This window comes from Heptranchias perlo, chromosome 14 (assembly GCF_035084215.1).
Source record: "Heptranchias perlo isolate sHepPer1 chromosome 14, sHepPer1.hap1, whole genome shotgun sequence".
Taxonomy (NCBI): domain Eukaryota; kingdom Metazoa; phylum Chordata; class Chondrichthyes; order Hexanchiformes; family Hexanchidae; genus Heptranchias; species Heptranchias perlo.
In genome coordinates, this window is record NC_090338.1 from 3,707,795 (window position 1) to 3,731,465 (window position 23,671).

The 23,671-nt window shown below is 43.1% G+C and overlaps 2 protein-coding genes across 6 annotated transcripts in view; one reads left to right on the forward strand and one right to left on the reverse strand.

Moving 5' to 3' along the window:
• rnf130 (ring finger protein 130) overlaps positions 1 to 23,671 on the forward strand; it is a 179,885-nt gene that overhangs the window by 81,535 nt on the left and 74,679 nt on the right. For all 4 annotated transcript variants that reach the window (XM_067995963.1, XM_067995960.1, XM_067995961.1 and 1 more), the window contains exon 3: positions 2,603 to 2,674. In XM_067995963.1, the coding sequence (XP_067852064.1) occupies positions 2,603 to 2,674 (72 nt within the window). The remainder of the gene's footprint in view (positions 1 to 2,602; positions 2,675 to 23,671) is intronic.
• LOC137332261 (uncharacterized) overlaps positions 1 to 23,671 on the reverse strand; it is a 173,260-nt gene that overhangs the window by 28,473 nt on the left and 121,116 nt on the right. The window lies entirely within an intron of this gene.

A 23,671-nucleotide genomic window follows, 5' to 3' on the forward strand; every position in this document is an offset into this window, starting at 1 on the left:
ATCAAAAGCAAAATTCTGCGGATTCTGGAAATCTGAAATAAAAACAGAAAATGCTAGAGAAGCTCAGCAAGTCAGGCAGCATCTGTGGAGAAAGAAACAGAGTTAGCGTTTCAGGTCGCCATAGCACTGATCTTTGCAGCACCCCACTAGTTACAACCTGCCAACTTGAAAAAGAGCTGTTTATTCCTACTGTTTTCTGTCCGTTAACCATTCCTCCATCCATGTTAATATATTTCCCCCAAACCCATGAGCCCTTGGCTTTATTAATAGAGGCATAGAGTACGAAAGCTGGAGTGTTGTGTTCAATTCTGGGCACTGCACTTTTGGAAAGATGTCAAGGCCTTAGAGAGGATGCAGAAGAGGTGTACCAAAATGGTACCAGTGATGAGGAACTTCAGTTATATAGAGAGACTGGAGAAGCTGGAGTTGTTCTCCTTGGAGCAGAGAAGGTTAAGAGGAGATTTGATAGAGGTATTCAAAATCATGCAGTTTTGATAGAGTAAATAAGGGGAAGCTGTTTCCAGTGGCAGAAGGTAACCAGAGGACAGAGATTTAAGGTGATTGGCAGAAGGACAGAGGTGACATGAGGGAACATTTTTTTACGCAGCGAGATGTTATGATCTGGAATGCGCTGCCTGAAAGTGTGGTGGAAACAGATTCAGTAGTAACTTTCAAAAGGGAAATGGATAAATACTTGAAGGAAAAAGATTACAGGGTTATGGGGAAAGAGCAGGGGAGTGGGAGGAATTGGATAGCTCTTTCAAAGAGCCGGCACAGGCATGATAGACCGAATGGCTGCCTCCTGTACTGTACCATACTTTGACATTACAATGATACTTTATCCCCCAGTTTCATATTAAAACACCTGTAAGATGAATGTTCTGATATCAGATTGCAGAGGTTATTTTCTTGAAACTTTGCATCTTTGATTTCAAATGCTGATTCCTTCTTACATAAACCATGCTGAACTGAGTTGTAGTGTTAAAGATATTACAAAAATTAATACATGTTGGCGTTTCTCAGTGCAGTATTTCACTCAAACTGCTGGTTAGAGGGAACAGACCTCTCGTATAAAATCCCTCTTCAGTGATACCAGGAAGTTCCTAATCAGTGGCATAGTGAGTTCAGAGTACTGTACTCAGTCCTTCTCTCACTATAGTAAGTTAATTCAGTAGAATACCCTTCTGCATATTATGGTGATGCTTGAATGATGATTCATAAAACGTCACCAGAAGGATCTTTTGTTGAAATGTGGAAAATTTTCTTTATGGCATGTTCTAAAAAGGAAAATATTCAGCAGACACTTGAGAACAAAAAGAAAACCAGTAAATAGGCTACTTTTTAGTACAAAAAGTGGGCTTCATGTTTCACTACAGAGTGGTGTTATTTTTTTATCCCAAAGACTAGACTAATGACAGCAGTTTAGTAATACTATGAATACTAATACAAATAAAATGGTTTGTTTTGCTGCACTTTCAGGGTTGCTGACTTAGTGCATTGCACCTTTTCCACAGGAGATCTGAGTCAGCTTAAAATTAGAAAGAACACTTGGAATATGAGATGTTCTTCACAGAAGTGTCTAAATCCCAAGACCTGCTGCTAATCTCGTTTTGATTCTAGATTACAATCTGGCATTTTATCAAACATCTGAGAAATTACTATAAATATTTTCACATCCTAAATAATTTTGTTTTGGCTGGTTTTGCTTTTTATTTAATTTTTAAAATGTTTGTTAATAGTAGGGAACTTTAATAGAATTAAATCATAATCGGCACAAAATGTTGTTTTTGCATCAGAACATATGAGAATTTTTGCATCAAAGTGACAGTTGTCCTCACTAGGAAATGGAACACTTTCCTTTTGGGCTCCCAGTACCAGCAGTTTCTACTGCACTGCAGACATATCTACTTCTGTGTTTGGTAGTTTTCCATGACTTCAATAACATTTGGATCTCTCTCACTCTCTCTCTCTCTCTCTCTCTCTCTCTCTCTCTCTCTCTCTCTGATGTATTGTTGGTTCAATTTAAAGAAAAGATGGCAGTATCATTGATTTGTGTTTATTATAATAGATTTTTAAAAATTTTTGCAAAAATGAAATGATGCACCAAAGACCCAAATGTTATAGGTGTTCTAGATCTAGAAATTCTACAAACAAATAATTATTTTCCTCTTTTTAAAAAAAAAAATGTTTTCTCTCTCACCCAAGTAGTGTTGGTAAGATACTCTGCTGTGAGGGGCATCACAGCTAAACTCAATCCTCTGCACACAGGTGCAGTTCCAGCAGGGGTCACAGGAGCCTCAGCCCATTTCCCCATTCCCTAACCAAAGGGTGTTGATAGGTTGGAGCACCTCTACTGCCATCCTGACTGAGATCAGCTAACTCTGCTCAACACAGACTGTGTCTGCAGTGAACTATGGAATATGTTCTTCAGAAATCCTGACTCTGGTATTCCAATTGGATGAATCATTATTTTGTTATAAGTAAGGCAATGTCCTCTAGAGTGTGACCAGATTCGCATCAAAGATCTGTAACCTGTTTTTATCCTTGCTCCCTTCTTTTAAATTAAGCATGTTTTTAATGTTTTATTTCTCTGTTTTTACAGCGTCATCTGGGAGATGTTGCCAGAAAAGCTATCAGCAAACTAACCACGAGAACTGTTAAAAAAGGTGATAAGGTAAGCACTGATTTTGACACACACTTCTTGTGGTGCTGACTTGTTTTTTGACTATAAGAGTGATGATGTCTGTGTTATACTACGGCGAGGCTCAATACCCAGTGCCACCTCACTTGCGTCGGCAGATGTAGTGTATGCATGTCTGTATGTACACAATTGTGCTTCGTGTGTGAGAGGAAACTGGAGTGCCAGTGACTGCAGTTAGTAGAATATGGCAGGAAGCATTGAATTCTACTTAATGCCACAAGTTTACTTGCCCGAGAGGCAGTGGGGGGTGGCGAGCTCCGAAGGAAGCCTGGGAGTCTAGATTTGTGTCACGGCACGGTGATGACATGACTGGGGTTGGTTTCTGGGGTTTTGTGCCGGCTGCAGCTGGTCTACTGGAAACCATCATACATTACTGCAATGTCAAAATGCTAGGAGCAGTTCAGCTGCTCTTGAAGATTTCTGCATCAAAATTCTGCTGCTGCATGCTTAAGCTCAGCACAAAAATCTTAATATCTAAGGAGATTGGACAGGTTGGCTCTCCCCCCATTGAAGAGCATTCCAGCATGAGGCCTCTTTTAAAGCAGCATGGTCTGAGTTCATAAACTAGGCTGACGCTCCAGTGCAGTACTGAGGAAGTGCTGCATTGCCAGAGACAAAGTTAAATCGAGGCTCCAGCTGGTGGTTTCAGTGGATGTTATCGATCCCACTCACCTGGCCAACATTCTTCCCTGCACTAACACCATCAAAAATAGATCAGCTGGGCATCCCGCTCATTGCTGTTTGTGGAATCTTGTTGCGTTTTGCCTACATAAGTCACTGCACTTCAAAGCAATCAATTGTTGTAAAGTGCTTTAAGGCAATTCTGAGAGATATGATAAAGCACTATATAAATTCAAGTAATTGCACCATCCTCTGCCTGACCCTGAGACAACACACTACATTCTGGAAATAGAGTACGTTCCTATATTCATCTTTTGATTGAAGAGTATTGTCTTGCAAGTACCATAAATCTCTCGTGTATTATGCACATCCCCTTGGAAAAAGTGTATCTGTACATAATATGCCCCACCTCAATCCACTTTGTGCTGTTGAAAACTGTTAAATTATTCAGTGCCTGCCCTTGTGAGAGCCATAGTGCAGTGGAGAAACTTGGGACTGTTCGGTGTACTGAGGTGTATGATAATGGTTCAAGGTAAAAGGATCTAACGTGTGACAGCGGCAAGGTTGCAGAAACAAACTGGCGAGCATTCCAAAAGGAACAGGAAATGAGCCTGTTAGGTTAGCAGCTTTTCCTGAGCTGGAGAAAGCTTTTGGTGTGGTTCAGTGACTAGTATGAAGGGGATAGGGTCAGCATGACTAAAGACAGAGTTAAAGCTGTATCACTATAAAAGGAAGTCTAAGACAGTCTTGCAGTGGCATGACCTGTCTATTGAGCAATGCACTGAAACCTTCTGCTAACTTTGAGGGTAAATTAACCTAGTTTCAACATATTAAAGCAGCCCCAAAAAAACAAATTTAAACTGGCACACAGATCAGACTCCACTCACATTTGACATACCATACAAATATACTGTTACAAAAGGTGGCAAATCGATTTCCATCACTACTTCAGGGCATGAAAAACCAGGATTCTTATGCACGGCAGACAGAACCAAGTTACCTCCATACATTTTGTTTAAAAGGAAGACACTGCCTACAATAAAATTCCCAAGGGCACTCGTGTTTGAGTGCATCCTAGGGGATGAATGAGATCCCACAATGGATCTGATCAGGGACTGTTAGAACTAGTGTTCTGATTAAGATTAAATGTTCTCTAGTTATCCTGAATGTTTTCCATCAAAAAAAGAGCTACAAAAACACAGAACTTACCTGGGAATAGTTGTGGTTATCAAACTGATGGAGTGCTCTGTAAGTGAAGTGAAATAGTTGGGTGACTAATGGTATACAGACCTTCACTGCCTGAGGCTATATGCTAATCAAAACCTACCAATGAGCAGTGGATGCATGGAGTGCATTAAATCCACAGATTATTGTGAACAGCTTCAAGCAATGCTATATATGTAACGTCATGGATAGCACTGAGGATTCTGTATGTTCTGTGATAGGGAGACAATTCTTGGCTTGATCCAGTGCAACAAAACAATCATTAATGTGTCGATGTTGAGTTAAATAAATCTAATGACAATTATGAATTTGAGGATTTCTAAAAGTTTATTTTTTTTACAAATACTCTTACTGTTGTACTTTTACCAATTTAATTCATGAATTGCTCTTTAAGCAGTCCAATTAAGACTTGTTCAAAAATTTTTGCCCACCTTGCACATTATTTTCATTGCAGTATCCATGTATTATGCGCTCACCCAGTTTTGGCATATTTGGGAGGGGAAGATTTACGTAATGTTTCTAGTACAATGATAAATCATTGTTACATAAAGAAGAATGACACCGCTGACTTTGGAACAAGATATTTATTCCATTCCTCTTTAGTTATTTTTTGATGTGGAGATGCCGGTGATGGACTGGGGTTGACAATTGTAAACAATTTTACAACACCAAGTTATAGTCCAACAAATTTATTTTAAATTCCACAAGCTTTCGGAGGCTTCCTCCTTCCTCAGGTGAACGGTGTGGAAGGAGGAAGCCTCCGAAAGCTTGTGGAATTTAAAATAAATTTGTTGGACTATAACTTGGTGTTGTAAAATTGTTTACAATAGTTATTTCTTGACTGCTACAGATTTGCATGGAAACCTAGTAAGAGCCAATATGTTTAGTACTTATTCATTGTGCTCTGGCCTGCAATAATGCAGTCTCATTCATTGTCCTGACCTTTTGCATGTATCGAATTGAGTCTGCATACATCAGAATGCTGTTGACATGTCCTATATAGAACACTTCCTTTGTACACATTTAATTACTTAAAAAAAAATTACTATATGCTAATCTTTCAATTGCTAGTGTTGCTTGTTTTACAAAATCGAATCAAAAAAAATTATTGGAATTTATTTTTTACAGTTTAGATGAGTTGATTTTTTGAACGAACTTAAAACCCCTCTGTTGAGGTTGTTTAAACAGCTTTTTTAAAAGTTGATAGATCCTCTGATGGCCCTGTGTAAGTGTAGCTCCCAGTGTAGAACTGAACCAATTGGATCCCCGGGCTGTGCTGAGTTAACTGATCTCATCTGGGGGGACAACATGGCTACTGTAGTTGGCTTCAGTTACACTAGACTAGTGTGTGGAAAATCATCCTGAGTTCCCACTTTTGATCGCTATTCACTCCTACAGTGTGTGTGGATGCCGGTCGAGGACAGGATTGGGCTCAACTTAGTTTCGCCCATGGTTGAATAAGTTACCAACATACTAGGTCACACTTGAAGCATGAGTCAGCACCTTCAGAAAACTGGGAAGTGGCTGATTTAAATACTTGCCATAACCAGAAACGCGACAAATGTTCAAAATACCACAAAAGAGCAGCAGGTGAAAAGCTATTTCTGAAAAGATTGAACTGAAGGTAGAGGCGTTACTTTATAAGGCACTTAACTCCTAAACACAGCAACTTGGAATGATAAACAATGAATAAATGAATCAGAGCACAGATAGTAAGAAGAGGATGATTATAATTGGTCTTTGGCAGCCCAGAAATGTCTTCTAGACACTTGAACAAACACTTCCCCATTGTCCTTTATTTGTGGCTGTATAAAATTAAACAGATTTTTAAAAAAACATCATGATGAGGCAAAGAAAAAGGAATCTATGTAAATATTGGCCAATAACAGTTAGATTCGAATAAGTAGCATGTCGTATTTAGAAAACATCAATGTAAAGCACACAGCCAGATGCCTCCCTGTGATATGCACAACTCCATTGATCACATGTCTATGGCTCCATTGATTTGTGGGCTTGGGCAGTGCACTACCCATATTGGTTAAAAATGTCATGTGTATAGAGCTCAGGCCACTCCGTAGTAATGTGTAGACATTAAATTACCAAATAATCGTGCACCTCATTTCTGTGATTATTAATCAAAATGAGTACAGCTTGAAGTGTAAATGGAAAAAATGGGTATGAATTGCCTTCTATTATAGATTTTAGGGTTATATGTGTGTGTATGTATATATATATATATATATATATATATATATATATATATATTATATATACTTCAAAGAGCAGTGTGATTCATATTTTGCCCTGAGGCAGCATGCAGTAGCAGGATCCATTTTCAAGTAACTTGATAAATAACTTTGTCTTTTTTTCTCTAGGTGCTACACTAAATGATCGGGTAACTTAGCTGTTTTGAGTACTGATTCCAAAATGGCAGTTATAGCAAAGTTTGTGACAGATTGGTTCAATAAAATAGATTGTTTATAAATATAATTGAAAAAGATCCAGGCATGCCGTGAACATCAAATAACTAAAGTTTTAATAATCTTGATTTTAACATTAATCCCTTCAGTAAATAAAACAGTAACAGGACAAGACTGACAAGACTGTTAACTTGTCGAGAGCCAAGCAAAATTATGTGTAAAAAGGAGCTGTGGGACAATTCAACCCGCTACACTGTGGGATACAACCTAAACTCCCAACTAATATAGAGTTGTAAATTCCCAGGGAACATATTGAAAGGCACATACCGTGGTATTGCACATCCACATTTTCTAAAGAGAATAATTACATTCAATAAAATTGCCGTGGTACAGGCTTACTGTAGAACTCTTATCTTGTTGCTTAGTGTGTACTTGTTTATGAATCATTCATGACAGATGCTGCTAATTTATTTAAACATTTATAACACTGAATACCTGCACCTCTTATCTAACAATGGAAACAACTCTAAATTATTGTAGACAATGTTTCTGCCTCAAGTACACATTTTTTTGCCAAGTGGATTTTTCTCCCCTCCCCTTGATGGCATTGACTCCTTGCTGGTGACCAATTCTGTAGGCACGATTAACCTTAGTGCCGTAATCATTCTTCACATGCGTCTCGATCGAGCGCGTTGGCAGTCTAATTGATTACAGGGGGCACAGGATCCGAGCCTGATCCTGTTTTCACCAATGTCCGCATGCCCAGTTCCAGCCACAGTAGCTCGGTAGTGATTAGGAACAGTAACTTTGGCTGTTTCTTTCCCTTCCCCAACCCAAGCGTGCTGAGGCCAATTAAAACACAACAGCTCCCATTTATATAGTGCCTTTAATTTAGTAAAACGTCCCAAGGCGCTTCACAAGAGTGTTATCAGACAAAATTTGACACCGAACTACATAATAGAAATTAGGTCATGTGACCAAAAGCTTGGTCAAAGATGTAGGTTTTAAGGAGCGTCTTAAAGGAGGAGAGAGAAGTGGAGAGATTTAGGGAGGGAATTCCAGAGCTTAAGGCCCAGGCAGCTGAAGGCACAGCCGCCAATGGTGGAGTGATGAAAATCGGGGATGCGCAAGAGCATCAGAGCACTTATTTTCTGTTGCCCTTTATTTTAATATGCTTTAGCAGGGAGGGAAGACATCCCATTTTTAAAAAAAAACAAAGTAGGGAACTGATTTCATTAACCATTCACTTTTTGAGAGGGGTGGGGGAATAAGCAAAAGATGTATAACTTCCACTTGTGATTAGAAAATGGCATTTTTTTAATGTACAGCTCTGTGATATACTGAAAATGCCCAAAATGTAACTTTTGTGATCCATCTTGAGTAAAATAATAACTGAATGCGTACTAGCTGTTTTATAAGGACGGGAACATTACATGATGTAAAACAATGTATTACTCCTCTGCTAAGGGGAAGTGTGTGTCCCTTTATGGCTAGATTGTGTAGTTGGTCTTTATTTTTGAAAGATATGCTCAGTCGATTGCAGGTCATGCTGCAGATCAGAACCTTGACTTTGTTTGTGGGGTCGGAAAATTAAGAAGGTGCAGACATTCTGGCTCCAGTGTTACTGACCCAGAAACCTGCATTACACTCAGTCCAGGCATCATGCTTTGTTACAGATGGAAATTAATCATAAGCTGCTGCATACATCTTGGCTGCAACCTGGAACTGATGAGCACATTCCAGATTCTACAGCTCTCCGACCAAACAATTAAACTCAGTGACCTTTTTGAGTAACAATTAAACTTCTAAACAAAAAGTGAAAGCATTCCCAATCTGACTTAGAATCATAGAATGGTTACAGAACAGAAGGAGGCCATTTGGCCCATCGAGGCTGTGCCGGCTCCCTGCAAGAGCAATCCAGTTAGTCCCATTGTTAATTGTATCCATATGATTGATATCAATTAACAGATTCCCTTCTCTCTCTTTAAATAACAAATAAACTTTATTTAAAGTTTAACTTTTTATTTAGAGAGAGATGGGAATCTGTTAATTGTATCCATATGGTTTATATCAGTTAAAACCTTCCCTGCTCTTTCCCATAGCCCTGCAAATTTTTTCCCTTCAAGCATTTATCCAATTCCTTTTTGAAAGCCATGATTGAATCTACACTTCCACCACCCTTGCAAGCAGCGATTTCCAGATCACAGCTACTCGTTGCATAAAAAAGTTTTTCCTCATGTCGCATTTGGTTCTTTTGCCAATCACTTTAAATCTGTGTTGTCTGGCTCTTGACTCTTCCACCATTGGGAACAGTTTCTCTTTATTTACTTTATCTAAACCCTTCAAGATTTTGAACACGTCTATCAAATCTCCTCTCAACCTTCTCTGCTCTAAGGAGAACAATCCCAGCTTCTCCAGTCTGTCCACTTAACTGAAGTCCCTCATCCTTGGAACCATTCTAGTAAATCTCTTCTGCACCCTCTCAAGGCCTTCACATTCTCCCTAAAGTGCGGTGCCCAGAATTGGACACAATACTCCAGTTGTGGCCGAACCAGTGTTTTATAAAGGTTCGACATAACTTCCTTGCTTTTGTACTCCATGCCTCTATTTATAAAGCCCAGGATCCCGTATGCTTTTTTAACTGCTTTCTCAGCCTGTCCTGCCAGCTTCAGAGATTTGTGCACATATACCCCCAGGCCACTCTGTTCCTGCACCCCCTTTAGAATTGTACCATTTAGTTTATATTGCCTCTCACATTCTATCTCCCAAAATGTATGACTTTGCACTTCTCTGCATTAAATTTCATCTGCCATGTGTCCGCCCATTCCACCAGCCTGTGTCTGTCCTCTTGAAATCTATTTACTATCCTCCTCACTGTTTACTGCACTTCCAAGTTTTGTGTCATCTGCAAATTTTGAAATTATGCTCTGTACGCCCAAGTCCAAGTCATTACTATATATCAAAAAAAGCAGTGGTCCTAGTCTGACCCCTGGGGAACACAGCTGCGTACCTCCCTCCAATCCGAAAAACAACCGTTCACCACTACTTTGTTTCCTGTCACTTAGCCAATTTCGTATCCACGCTGCCACTGCCCCTTTTATTCCATGGGCTTCAATTTTGCTGACAAGCTTATTATGTGGCACTTTATCAAATGCCTTTTGAAAGTCCATATATACAACATCAACTGCATTGCCCTCATCAACCCTGTTACCTCATTTAAAAAAAACTCAATCAAGTTAGTTAAACACGATTTGCCATTAACAAATCCATGCTGGCTTTCTTTTATTAATCCACACTTGTCCAAGTGACTGATAATGTTGTCTCAGATTATCGTTTCTGAAAGCTTCCCCACCACCAAGGGTAAACTGACTGGCCTGTAGTTGCTGGTTGTATCCTTACACCCTTTTTTTTAACAAGGTTGTAACATTTGCAATTCTCCAGTCCTCTGGCACCATCCCCATATCTAAGGAGGATTGGAAAATTATGGCCAGTACCTCTGCTATTCCCACTCCTACTTCCCTCAGCAACCTAGGATGCATCCTATCCTGACCGGGTGACTTATCTACTTTAAGTACAACTTTGTAGACAATTTAAGGACTGATTTCAAGAGCAGTTGATGGTTATGCTGCCATTGGTGGGGCCAGGTGGAGAGAGGTTTCTAAAAAGGGCAAGAGTTCAAAAGAGCAGTGTTGGGGGCGGTGAATATAGGGCTGGAGGAGATTGCAGAGGTATGGTGGGATGAGGTCGTAGAAGGATTTAAAAATGGGATTTTAAATTTAAATATGTTGAGTGAGGAAGCCAATGTAGGTCAGCGAGGATGGGGATGATGGAGGTGTGGAATGGGATGTATGCAGCAGAGTTCTGCAACATTTGGACTTTATGAAGGAAGACAGGCCAGTGCATGAAGTGTTGGAGTAGTCGAGCCGGGAATGACATAGGCATGAGGATTTCAGTGATGATGGGACAGAGGTGGACAATGTTACTGAGGTAGTCATTCTTCATCTATCAATAATCTGTGTTTCACTCCTTCCTCTCATTTTTAAATGAGCTCATCTATTGCTAAAGATGCCGCTAAGAAACTGGTTCCTCGTTTCTGCAAAACGCTTCATTTCTCCTCAACAACTCAAACCTCTCTAAAGCTCAAATCCATCCAAGACATGAATACACGTCCCATATCTGTGGCGGCTTCTTATAAAACCTCTGTTACACTTACGCAACTGAGCACCGGAGCCGAATGGGCAGCCCCAGCATTAGAACAGTGCAAGTGGCAGAAAACATTGCAGGAACAACCTTTGCCTCATTTGCCTGTGATTTGCATGCCCCTGCCCTCAAATGGGCTTCCCCGAGAGGAACCAAGTTTTTACAGTGCAATAAATCACTCAGTACACTGCTCAGATGTACCATCTCTTGCCCACGTGGTCCTCTCTTATTCATCATCTATATGTCATCCCTCAGCAACATCATCCATATGTACCAATTTCGCTTTCACTTGTATGCTGATGATGTCTAACTCTACTTTTTCACCAGCACCATCAACTCCAAGACTGTTGCTGTACTATTGGACTGCCTATCTGACGTCAAGTTGTGTATAAGTTGAAAGTTCATTTAGCTCAAAATCTGCAAAAGCAAAGCCATTTTATTTTGGTTTCATTGTACCTCTGGCTGTAGTTTCATCAGCCCTTTGGTTGCCCACTCAGAATCAAGTGATGCATATTCCTGTTGCTCTTCTTGACTCTGAGTTGCCCTTACGGCATGCTTTGTAAGTTGTCAAGACTATAATTTTTCCACCTCCACAATGCTGTTTGTTTGTGCCCCCTGCTACCAAAAGCCTTGTTCGTGCTTTCATCCACCTCAGGTGACGATTTTCCAAATTGTTGTTCTTCCCTCCTCTACCTTCCACAAACTTCATTTAATCCAGAACTTTGCACCCAAGTCCACTCTTGCTTAAAGTCCCTCACACCTATTACATTGTTCAGATACTGGCTCCCTTTCCTGCAGTGTATCGACTTCAGGATCTTCTTCCTTCTCTTCAAATGCCTCCAAAGTGTTGCTTCACTTACCTTCTCTAACCATATGTCCCACCCCACACCCTTTGCTTCTCTGACTCGGTTATTGATTGCCCTTTACTCCACTATCAGAGGCTAAACGGTCAGCTCCTGTTCCCTTGGGCTTTGGAACTCGCTCCCATAATCTCTTCATTTTGTGACTATCTCCCCTTCCTTCAAAAGCCTTGTAAAAATCATTTTTTTTTGCCCGTGCCTTCTGTTCCTTGCTCTCAGACTTTCCCATGTCCTGCTTGGTGTCTCAGCTGAAGTGCTTTGAAACACTGTTCTTTGTGAAGGGCATTACATAAATTCTCTACCTATCCAGCTGGCCTCTCCTGTCTTTCTAGATCCGCTGTTCATCCCTTTGGCACCAAAGACACAGATTTATTCATGCTACATCCTCCCCCCTCCCAGAAAAACTTTTAGTTTTGTTTTTGATTTTAGAACATTTCTCAGGGCTGACAGATTTATTTACAGCCCCAGCTGTTGCACACGAGGCTTTTCGCTCAATCCTGGGCTGCCAACACAGAGATGTTAGATGAACACAATGTTTGTGCTTCATGAACACATTGTTTGTGCTTTACAAACACTCTTGCACAAAAGCTAATTCTGGACATTTCTGTATGTTGTAGAATTATTATTTGTTGATTTTATTAAAATTTGTTAAGTTGTACGGGTCATCAATACGAGCACCGTTTCAGATTTACTAGTAAATACCAGCTAGTGGGACATGAGAGGGCCAGAGTTTTTTCAATGCAGCCTAAAATAGTTTCAGAACCACTGTTAGAAAATAAAAGATCAGTAAGGGCTTTCAAATCTACCTAGCTTCCTCCACTGCGATCCAGCAATCGCTATATCTTAATTTTCAATACCACCGTAGTATCTCGTACAACTTTTTTTTTCTTCTCTCTCATTTTTCTTAATTTCAAGAAAATATGATCTTGTAACTCGCCGATTCTGTTTGGAACATATTTGTTAAAGCTCTTGTTAAATGAATATATTGTTACTGGGTTAACTCCAGGGCTGAGGGCTAATTCCAGTATAAACTCCAGGGCACAGAATGTACTCTGGGTGGGGGACTTCAATGTCCATCACCAAGAGTGGCTCGGTAGCACCACTACTGACCGAGCTGGCCGAGTCCTGAAGGACATAGCTGCCAGATTGGGTATGCGGCAAGTGGTGAGCAAACCAACACGAGGGAAAAAGTTACTTGACCTCGTCCTCACCAATCTACCTGTCGCAAATGCATCTGTCCATGACAGTATTGGTAGGAGTGACCACCGCACCGTTCTTGTGGAAACGAAGTCCCGCCTTCACACTAAGGGCGCCATCCAACGTATTGTGCGGCACTACCTCGGTGTTAAATGGGATAGATTCAGAACAGATCTAGCAGCTCAAAACTGGGCATCCATGAGGTGCTGTGGGCCATCAGCAGCAGCAGAATTGTATTCCAGCACAATCTGTAACCTCATGGCCCGGCATATTCCTCACTCTACCATTACCAACAAGCCAGGGAATCAACCTTGGCTCAATGAGGAGTGTAGAAGAGCATGCCAGGAGCAGCACCAAGCGTACCTAAAAATGAGGTGCCAACCTGGTGAAGCTACAACTCAGGACTACATGCATGCTATAGACAGAGCTAAGTGATTCCACAACCAACGGATCAGATCAAAGCTCTGCAGTCCTGCCACATCCAGTCGTGAATGGTGGTGGACAATTAAACAACTAACGGGAGGAGGAGGCTCTGTGAACATCCCCATCCTCAATGATGGCAGAGTCCAGCATGTGAGTGCAAAAGACAAGGCTGAAGCGTTTGCAACCATCTTCAGCCAGAAGCGACAAGTGGATGATCCATCTCAGCCTCCTCCTGATATCCCCACCATCACAGAAGCCAGTCCTCAGCCAATTCGACTTACTCCACGTGATATCAAGAAATGGTTGAGTGCACTGGATACAATAAAGGCCATGGGCCCCGACAACATCCCAGCTGTAGTGTTGAAGACTTGTGCTCCAGAACTAGCTGCACCTCTAGCCAACTGTTCCAGTACAGCAGCAACACAGCATCTAACTGACAATGTGGAAAGTTGCCCAGGTATGTCCTATCCTCAAAAAGCAGGATAGATCTAATCCGGCCAATTACCGCCCCATCATTCTACTCTCAATCATCAGCAAAGTGATGGAAGGTGTCGTCGACAGTGCTATCAAGCGGCACTTACTCACCAATAACCTGCTCACTGATGCTCAGTTTGGGTTCCGCCAGGACCACTCAGCTCCAGACCTCATTACAGCCTTGGTCCAAACATGGACAAAAAAGCTGAATTCCAGAGGTGAGGTGAGAGTGACTGTCCTTGACATCAAGGCAGCATTTGACCGAGTGTGGCACCAAGGAACCCTGGTAAAATTGAAGTCAATGGGAATCAGGGGGCAAACTCTCCAGTGGCTGGAGTTATACTAGCACAAAGGAAGATGGTAGTGGTTGTTGGAGGCCAATCATCTCAGCCCCAGGACATTGCTGCAGGAGTTCCTCAGGGCAGTGTCCTAGGCCCAACTATCTTCAGCTGCTTCATCAATGACATTCCCTCCATCATCAGGTCAGAAATGGGGATGTTCGCTGATGATTGCAGTGTTCAGTTCCATTCGCAACCCCTCAGATAATGAAGCAGTCCGAGCCCGCATGCAACAAGACCTGGACAACATCCAGGCTTGGGCTGATAAGTGGCAGGTAACATTTGCGCCAGACAAGTGCTAGGCAATGACCATCTCCAACAAGAGAGAGTCTGACCATAAGACCATAAGAGATGGGAGCAGGAGTAGGCCATTCGGCCCTTCGAGCCTGCTCCACCATTAAACGAGATCATGGCTGATCTGGTTTTTACCTCAACTCCACTTTCCCGCCCTTTCCCCAAATCCTTTGACCCCCTTGCTGATCAAAAATTTGTCTAACTCAGCCTTGAATGTATTCAATGACTCAGCCTCCACAGCTTTTTGGGTAAAGACTTCCAAAGATTCACGACCCTCTGGGAGAAGAAATCCCTCCTCATTTCCGTCTTAAACAGCTGACCACCTCCCCTTGATATTTAACGGCATTACCATCGCCAAATCCCCCACCACCAACATCCTAGGGGTCACCACTGACCAGAAACTTAACTGGACCAGCCATATAAATACTGTGGCTACAAGAGCAGGTCAGAGGCTGGGTATTGTGCGGCGAGTGACTCACCTCCTGACTCCCCAAAGCCTTTCCACCATCTACAAGGCACAAGTCAGGAGTGTGATGGAATACCGACAACACTCGAAGCTCGACACCATCCAGGACAAAGCAGCCCGCTTGATTGGCACCCCATCCACCACCCTAAACATTCACTCCCTTCACCACCGGCGCACCATGGCTGAAGTGTGTACCATTTACAGGATGCACTGCAGCAACTCGCCTAGGCTTCTTCGACAGAACATCCCAAACCCGCGACCTCTACAACCTGGAAGGACAAGGGCAGCAGGCACATGGGAACAAACCACCTGCACGTTCCGCTCCAAGTCACACACCATCCCGTTCCTTCATCGTCGCTGGGACAAAATCCTGGAACTCCCTACCTAACAGCACTGTGGGAGAACGGACTGCAGCGGTTCAAGAAGGCTGCTCACCACCACCTTTTCAAGGGCAATTAGGGATGGGCAATAAATGCTGGCCTTGCCAGTGACACCCACATCCCATGAACGAATTTTTAAAAAAAAAATTCCAGATTTTTAAACTGGAAGCCATGGCTACTGCTGTGTCTGTTAAGAATTCTGTTTTTGGAAACTGGCTTAATTGGCAGTTCTGCATCCGGAGGCCTCCGAGGCTAAGGAAAAAGCCGACAGCCAATGGCCGTTGCGTTCGTTCATTGGGTTGAGCTGGATATCCAAGTCGCTGCAGTGACGTGGAATCCATGAAGGTTGAGGTGTGTTCAGTGTAACATTATCAAAGGATGTGAAGAATCTCCAAACGCTATCTCAAATCCAGTTTCAATGTAAAAAGTGAAAATTAAAGACACTTGCTATTTTTATCTTATAGAAGGAGGCCATTTGTCCCATTGTGCCTATACTGGCTCTGAAAAAGCTATGCAATTGGTCCCACTCTCTTACTCTTTCCCCATAGTCCTGCAAATTTTTCCCCTTCAAGTATTTATCCAATTCATTTTTGAAAGTTGCTATTGAATCTGCTTCCACCGCCCTTTCAGGCAGTACATTCCAGATCATAACAACTCGGTGCGTTAAAAGAAAATGTCACCTCTTCTCGTCTCTGGTTCTTTTGCCAATTACATTAAAGTTATCTGCTGACTGTATTCTTATAAAAATTTGCATCAGATATGAATTAGTAATTTTAGCCTGAACTACACTGTCTGTCAGTGGGATATTTTTCTTTCCTTTGGAGATGATCAGAGTTATATGATGGAATCCCAACCTATTTCTAGCGCACACTGCAGGGATATACCCATGAGGTGACGTTTTGGTTCATAGGAAGCATGAGTTTAAGTTTGAAAGCTGACTTTTGTGTTGAGCAAGTAAAGAGTATTGGAAAGAAGCCTGAATTATACAAGACCTTCCCATCCAAATCTTAGTCATGCTTTTTGGCTCTGCTGCTAATATGCTTTGCAAAGGGCTTTTAACCTTTCTTAATAGTTATCTATTCACTTCAATGGGACCAACTCAGTAGTCGATCTAAAGCAGCCTGACTCTTGAAAAACCACACTAATGGCTGGATGTGCAGCATTAGAATCCAATATTAATGTCCAGTCACAAAGTGATTGACTCTTAACTGCTCTCTGAAGTGGTCGAGCAAGCCACTCGGTTGTATCAAACCGCTACAAAGAATAACAAAAACCACACGGACTGCAGTGGTTCAAGAAGGTAGCCCACTGCGACCTTGCCAGTGACGCCCACGTCCTGAGAATGAATTTTTAAAAAGCTCCAGGTATTGATTATGATGTTACTTTCTTTCTCTAGTCCTTCTGTACTTTCAGAAACTGCTTTGCAAGCTCAAATAGTAACCAATAACTTAATTGCAGTTGACATTTAAAGGTAGTGATTGGTTGGCATCTTGTTGCATGTTGGCTCAAAATTTGATTTAGGATACGCTTGTGAAATGTGTAATCGAAAGCTCTCTTTTTAAAAAAAAATCATTGATTTATAAATCATGCGTAACCTTTGAACAATTCTCAATGGGTTAAGATATTTTTGTGCTCTTGTTTGTGTGGACAGGGATGACATCCTTAATGTGTGAATTTATACATATTGATGATGATTGGCGGAGTCAAGAACTGTAACACACTCAAAGGGTTAAAATGACTTTGAAAATTGTGGGACTATTACTCAAGATTTACAAAGTCATCAACATTGTAGGACTGTAATGTGAACGTGCATTCCCAAACATGATTTCCTTTTATAAAATGTTTACATATTCAGAACTTCCTGTTTACTTTTCGACTGTAATGTTTCTGTATTCAGTTGCTGATGGCAGTTGTAGCACAGTTTTCTGTACCACTGTGCCACTCGTAACAGGAAAAACTTTTTACACCCCTGTGATGCTAGAATTACATAGAATGTACAGCACGGAAACAGGCCATTCGGCCCAACAGGTCCATGCCGGTGTTTATGCTCCACACGAACCTCCTCCCACTTCATCGAACCCTGTCAACATATCCTTCTATTTCTTTCTCCCTCATATGTACCCTCAGGTTACGGTAGCATAGTGGTTATGTTACTGGACCAGTAATCCAGAGGCCTGGACTAATAATCTGGAGTCATGAGTTCAAATCCCGCCACGGCAGCTGGGGAATTTAAATTCAATTAATTAAATAAAATCTGGAATTAAAATACTAGTATCAGTAATGGTGGCCATGAAACTACCGAATTGTCGTAAAAACCCATCTGGTTCACTAATGTCCTTTAGGGAAGAAAACCTGCCGTCCTTACCTGGTCTGGCCTATATGTGACTCCAGACCCACAGCAATGTGGATAATTCTTAATTGCCCTCTGAAATGGCCGAGCAAGCCACTCAGTTGTAAAATCTCGCTTAAAAAAGTCACAATAAGAATAAAACCGGACGGACCACCCGGCATCGGACCACTAGGCACCGGACACGACAAAGGCAAACCAAGCCCAGTCGACCCTGCAAGGTCCTCCTTACTAACATCTGGGGACTTGTGCCAAAATTGGGAGAGCTGTCCCACAGACCAGTCAAGCAACAGCCTGACATAGCCGTACTCACAGAATCATACCTTTCAGCCAACGTCCCAGACTCTTCCATCACCATCCCTGGGTATGTCCTGTCCCACTGGCAGGACAGACCCACCAGAGGTGGCGGTACAGCGATATACAGTCAGGAGGGAGTGGCCCTGGGAGTCCTCAACATTGACTCTGGACCCCATGAAATCTCATGGCATCAGGTCAAACATGGGCAAGGAAACCTCCTGCTGATTACCACCTCCCGTCCTCCCTCAGCTGATGAATCAGTCCTCCTTCACGTTGAGCACCACTTGGAGGAAGCACTGAGGGTAGCAAGGGCACAGAATGTACTCTGGGTGGGGGACTTCAATGTCCATCACCAAGAGTGGGTCGGTAGCACCACTACTGGCCGAGTCCTGAAGGGCATAGCTGCTAGACTGGGCCTGCGGCAGGTGGTGAGCGAACCAACACGAGGGAAAAACTTACTTGATCTCATCCTCACCAATCGACCTGTCACAAATGCATCTGTCCATGACATGGAATCATAGAAGTTTACAACATGGAAACAGGCCCTTCGGCCCAACATGTCCATGCGCCCAGTTTATACCACTAAGCAAGTCCCAATTGCCTGCACTTGGCCCATATCCCTCTATACCCATCTTACCCATGTAACTGTCCAAATGCTTTTTAAAAGACAAAATTGTACCTGCCTCTACTACTGCCTCTGGCAGCTCGTTCCAGACACTCGCCACCCTTTGAGTGAAAAAATTGCCCCTCTGGACCCTTTTGTATCTCTCACCTTAAATCTATGCCCCCTCGTTATAGACTCCCCTACCTTTGGGAAAAGATTTTGACTATCTACCTTATCTATGCCCCTCATTATTTTATAGATTTCTAAAAGATCACCCCTAAACCTCCTACTCTCCAGGGAAAAAAGTCTGTCTATCCAACCTCTCCCTATAAGTCAAACCATCAAGTCCCGGTAGCATCCTAGTAAATCTTTTCTGCACTCTTTCTAGTTTAATAATATCCTTTCTATAATAGGGTGACCAGAACTGTACATAGTATTCCAAGTGTGGCCTTACTAATGTCTTGTACAACTTCAACAAGACATCCCAACTCCTGTATTCAATGTTCTGACCAATGAAACCAAGCATGCTGAATGCCTTCTTCACCACCTTATCCACCTGTGACTCCACTTTCAAGGAGCTATGAACCTGTACTCCTAGATCTTTGTTCTATAACTCTCCCCAACGCCCTACCATTAACGGAGTAGGTCCTGGCCCGATTCGATCTACCAAAATGCATCACCTCACATTTATCTAAATTAAACTCCATCTGCCATTCTTCGGCCCACTGGCCCAATTTATCAAGATCCCGTTGCAATCCTAGATAACCTTCTTCACTGTCCACAATGCCACCAATCTTGGTGTCATCTGCAAACTTACTAACCATGCCTCCTAAATTCTCATCCAAATCATTAATATAAATAACAAATAACAGCGGACCCAGCACCGATCCCTGAGGCACACCGATCCCTGAGGCACACCGCTGGTCACAGGCCTCCAGTTTGTAAAACAACCCTCTACAACCACCCTCTGTTTTCTGTCGTCAATCCAATTTTGTATCCAATTGGCTACCTCACCTTGGATCCCGTGAGATTTAACTTTATGTAACAACCAACCATGCGGTACCTTGTCAAAGGCTTTGCTGAAGTCCATGTAGACCACGTTGACTGCACAGCCCTCATCTATCTTCTTGGTTACCCCTTCAAAAAACTCAATCAAATTCGTGAGACATGATTTTCCTCTCACAAAACCATGCTGACTGTTCCTAATCAGTCCCTGCCTCTCCAAATGCCTGCAGATCCTGTCCCTCAGAATACCCTCTAACAACTTACCCACTACAGATGTCAGGCTCACCGGTCTGTAGTTCCCAGGCTTTTCCCTGCCGCCCTTCTTAAACAAAGGCACAACATTTGCTACCCTCCAATCTTCAGGCACCTCACCTGTAGTTGTCGATGATTCAAATATCTCTGCTAGGGTACCCGCAATTTCCTCCCTAACCTCCCATAACGTCCTGGGATACATTTCATCAGGTCCCGGAGATTTATCTACCTTGATGCGCGTTAAGACTTCCCCACCTCCCTCTCTGTAATATGTACACTCCTCAAGACATCACTATTTATTTCCCCAAGTTCCCTAACATCCATGCCTTTCTCAACCGTAAATACCGATGTGAAATATTCATTCAGGATCTCACCCATCTCTTGTGGTTCCGCACATAGATGACCTTGTTGATCCTTAAGAGGCCCTACTCTCTCCCTAGTTACTCTTTTGCCCTTTATGTATTTGTAGAAGCTCTTTGGATTCTCCTTTGCCTTATCTGCCAAAGCAATCTCATGTCCCCTTTTTGCCCTCCTGATTTCTCTCTTAACTCTACTCCGGCAATCTCTATACTCTTCAAGGGATCCACTTGATCCCAGCTGCCTATGCATGTCATATGCCTCCTTCTTCTTTTTGACTAGGGCCTCAATCTCCCGAGTCATCCAAGGCTCCCTACTTCTACCAGCCTTGCCCTACACTTTATAAGGAATGTGCTTACCCTGAACCCTGGTTAATACACTTTTGAAAGCCTCCCACTTACCAGATGTCCCTTTGCCTGCCAACAGACTCTCCCAATCAACTTCTGAAAGTTCCTGTCTAATACCATCAAAATTGGCCTTTCCCCAATTTAGAATTTTAACTTTTGGGCCAGACCTATCATTCTCCATAGCTATCTTAAAACTAATGGAATTATGATCACTGGTCCCAAAGTGATCCCTCACCAACACTTCTGTCACCTGCCCTTCCTTATTTCCCAAGAGGAGGTCAAGTTTTGCCCCCTCTCTAGTCGGGCCATCCACATACCGAATGAGAAATTCCTCCTGAATACACTCAACAAATTTCTCTCCATCCAAGCCCCTAATGCTATGGCTGTCCCAGTCAATGTTGGGAAAGTTAAAGTCCCCTACTATTACCACCCTATTTTTCTTGCAGCTGTCTGTAATCTCCTTACATATTTGCTCCTCAATTTCCTGTTGACTATTTGGGGGTCTGTAGTACAATCCTATCAGTGATCTCTTCCTTCTTATTTTTCAGTTCTACCCATATGGACTTAGTGGGCGAACCCTCGGATATATCCCCTTTCACTACTGCCGTGATGTTCTCCCTAATCAAGAACGCAACTCCCCCTCCTCTCTTACCTCCTGCTCTATCTTTCCTATAGCATCTGTACCCTGGAACATTGAGCTGCCAGTCCTGCCCCTCCCTTAGCCATGTTTCAGTAATAGCTATAACATCCCAGTCCCATGTACCCATCCATGCCCTGAGTTCATCTGCCTTGCCCATCAGACTTCTTGCATTGAAATAAATGCAGTTTAATCTAGACTTCCCTTGGTCTTTGCCCTGCTTTCTCAGACCATCTGTCCTGTCATGTTTTGTACACTCTCCCTTACTGCCTTTTGTTTCTGTCACCACTTTACTTCCCACTGACTTCCTGCAACGGTTCCCATCCCCCTGCTACATTAGTTTAAACTCTCCCCAACAGCACTAGCAAACACTCCCCCTAGGACATTGGTTCCAGTCCTGCCCAGATGCAGACCGTCCAATTTGCACTGGTCCCACCTCCCCCAGAACCGGTTCCAATGGCCCAGGAATTTGAATCCCTCCCTCTTGCACCATCTCTCAAGCCACGTATTCATCCTAGCTATCCTGTTATTCCTACTCTGACTAGCCCGTGGCACTGGTAGCAATCCTGAGATTACTACCTTTGAGGTCCTACTTTTTAGTTTAACTCCTAACTCCCTAAATTCAGCTTGTAGGACCTCATCCCGTTTTTTACCTATATCGTTGGTACCTATATGCACCACGACAACTGGCTGTTCACTCTCCCCCTCCAGAATGTCCTGCAGCCGCTCCAAGACATCCCTGACCCTTGCACCAGGGAGGCAACATACCATCCTGGAGTCTCGGTTGCGTCCGCAGAAACGCCTGTCTATTCCCCTTACAATCGAGTCCCCTATCACTATAGCTCTGCCACTCTTTTTCCTGCCCTCCTGTGCAGCAGAGCCAGCTACGGTGCCATGAACCTGGCCGCTGTCATCTTCCCCTGGTGAGCCATCTCCCCCAACAGTATCCAAAACGGTATACCTGTTTTGGAGGGAGATGACCGCAGGGGACCCCTGCACTGCCTTCCTACTCTTCCTCTGACTGTTGGTCACCCATTCACTATCTCCCTCAGTAATTTTTATCTGTGGTGTGACCAACTCACTGAACGTGCTATCCACGACTTTCTCAGCATCGCGGATGCTCCAAAGTGAGTCCATCCGCAGCTCCAGAGCCGTCAAGCGGTCAAACAGTAGCTGCAGCTGGACACACTTCCCGCAGGTGAATGAACCAGGGACACAGGAAGGATCCCTGAATTCCCATATCCCACAAGAGGAACATGACACGGGTCTGGGATCTTCTGCCATGACTTAACCCTTAAGTTAGCTTAACAACAACTACAATGTCAAAAAAAAAAGGAAAGAAAAACTACTTACCAGTCACCAGCCAATCACTTACCTGTTGACTGTGACTTCGTGCCTCCAGCAGCTGCAGCCCAAATAAACGAAAGACTTAAAAAAAAAAAGACGGTAAAAGAAACCCTCACTAGCTAGCAGCCAATCAGCTCCTCCCCTTGTGCTGACGTCACTTTTGATTGTCTGACCTCGCTCCTTGAAGCCCTGAACTCTTTATCGCTGATCCGGCGCTCCGACGCACTGCCCCCGACTCCGAACAGGTCCGCTCCTTACCTCAGGCACTCCGATTGAGTAGGAGTGACCACCGCACAGTCCTCGTGGAGACGAAGTCCCGTCTTCGCACGGAGGATACCATCCAACGTGTTGTGTGGCACTACCACCGTGCTAAATGGGATAGATTCAGAACACATCTCGCAGCTCAAAACTGGGCATCCATGAGGCACTGTGGGCCATCAGCAGCAGCAGAATTGTATTCCAGCACAATCTGTAACCTCATGGCCCAGCATATTCCTCACTACCATTACCAATAAGCCAGGGAATCAACCTTGGTTCAATGAGGAGTGTAGAAGAGCATGCCAGGAGCAGCACCGGGCGTACCTAAAAATGAGGTGCCAACCTGGTGAAGCTCCAACGTAGGAGTTAAATATATGCTAAACAGCACAACCAACGGATCAGATCAAAGCTCTGCAGTCATATCACATCCAGTTATGAATGGTGGTGGACAATTGAACAACTAACTGGAGGAGGAGGCTCTGCAAACATCCCCATCCTCAATGATGGCGGAGTCCAGCACGTGAGTGCAAAAGACAAGGCTGAAGCGTTTGCAACCATCTTCAACCAGAAGTGCCGAGTGGATGATCCATCTCTGCCTCCTCCCGATATCCCCACCATCACA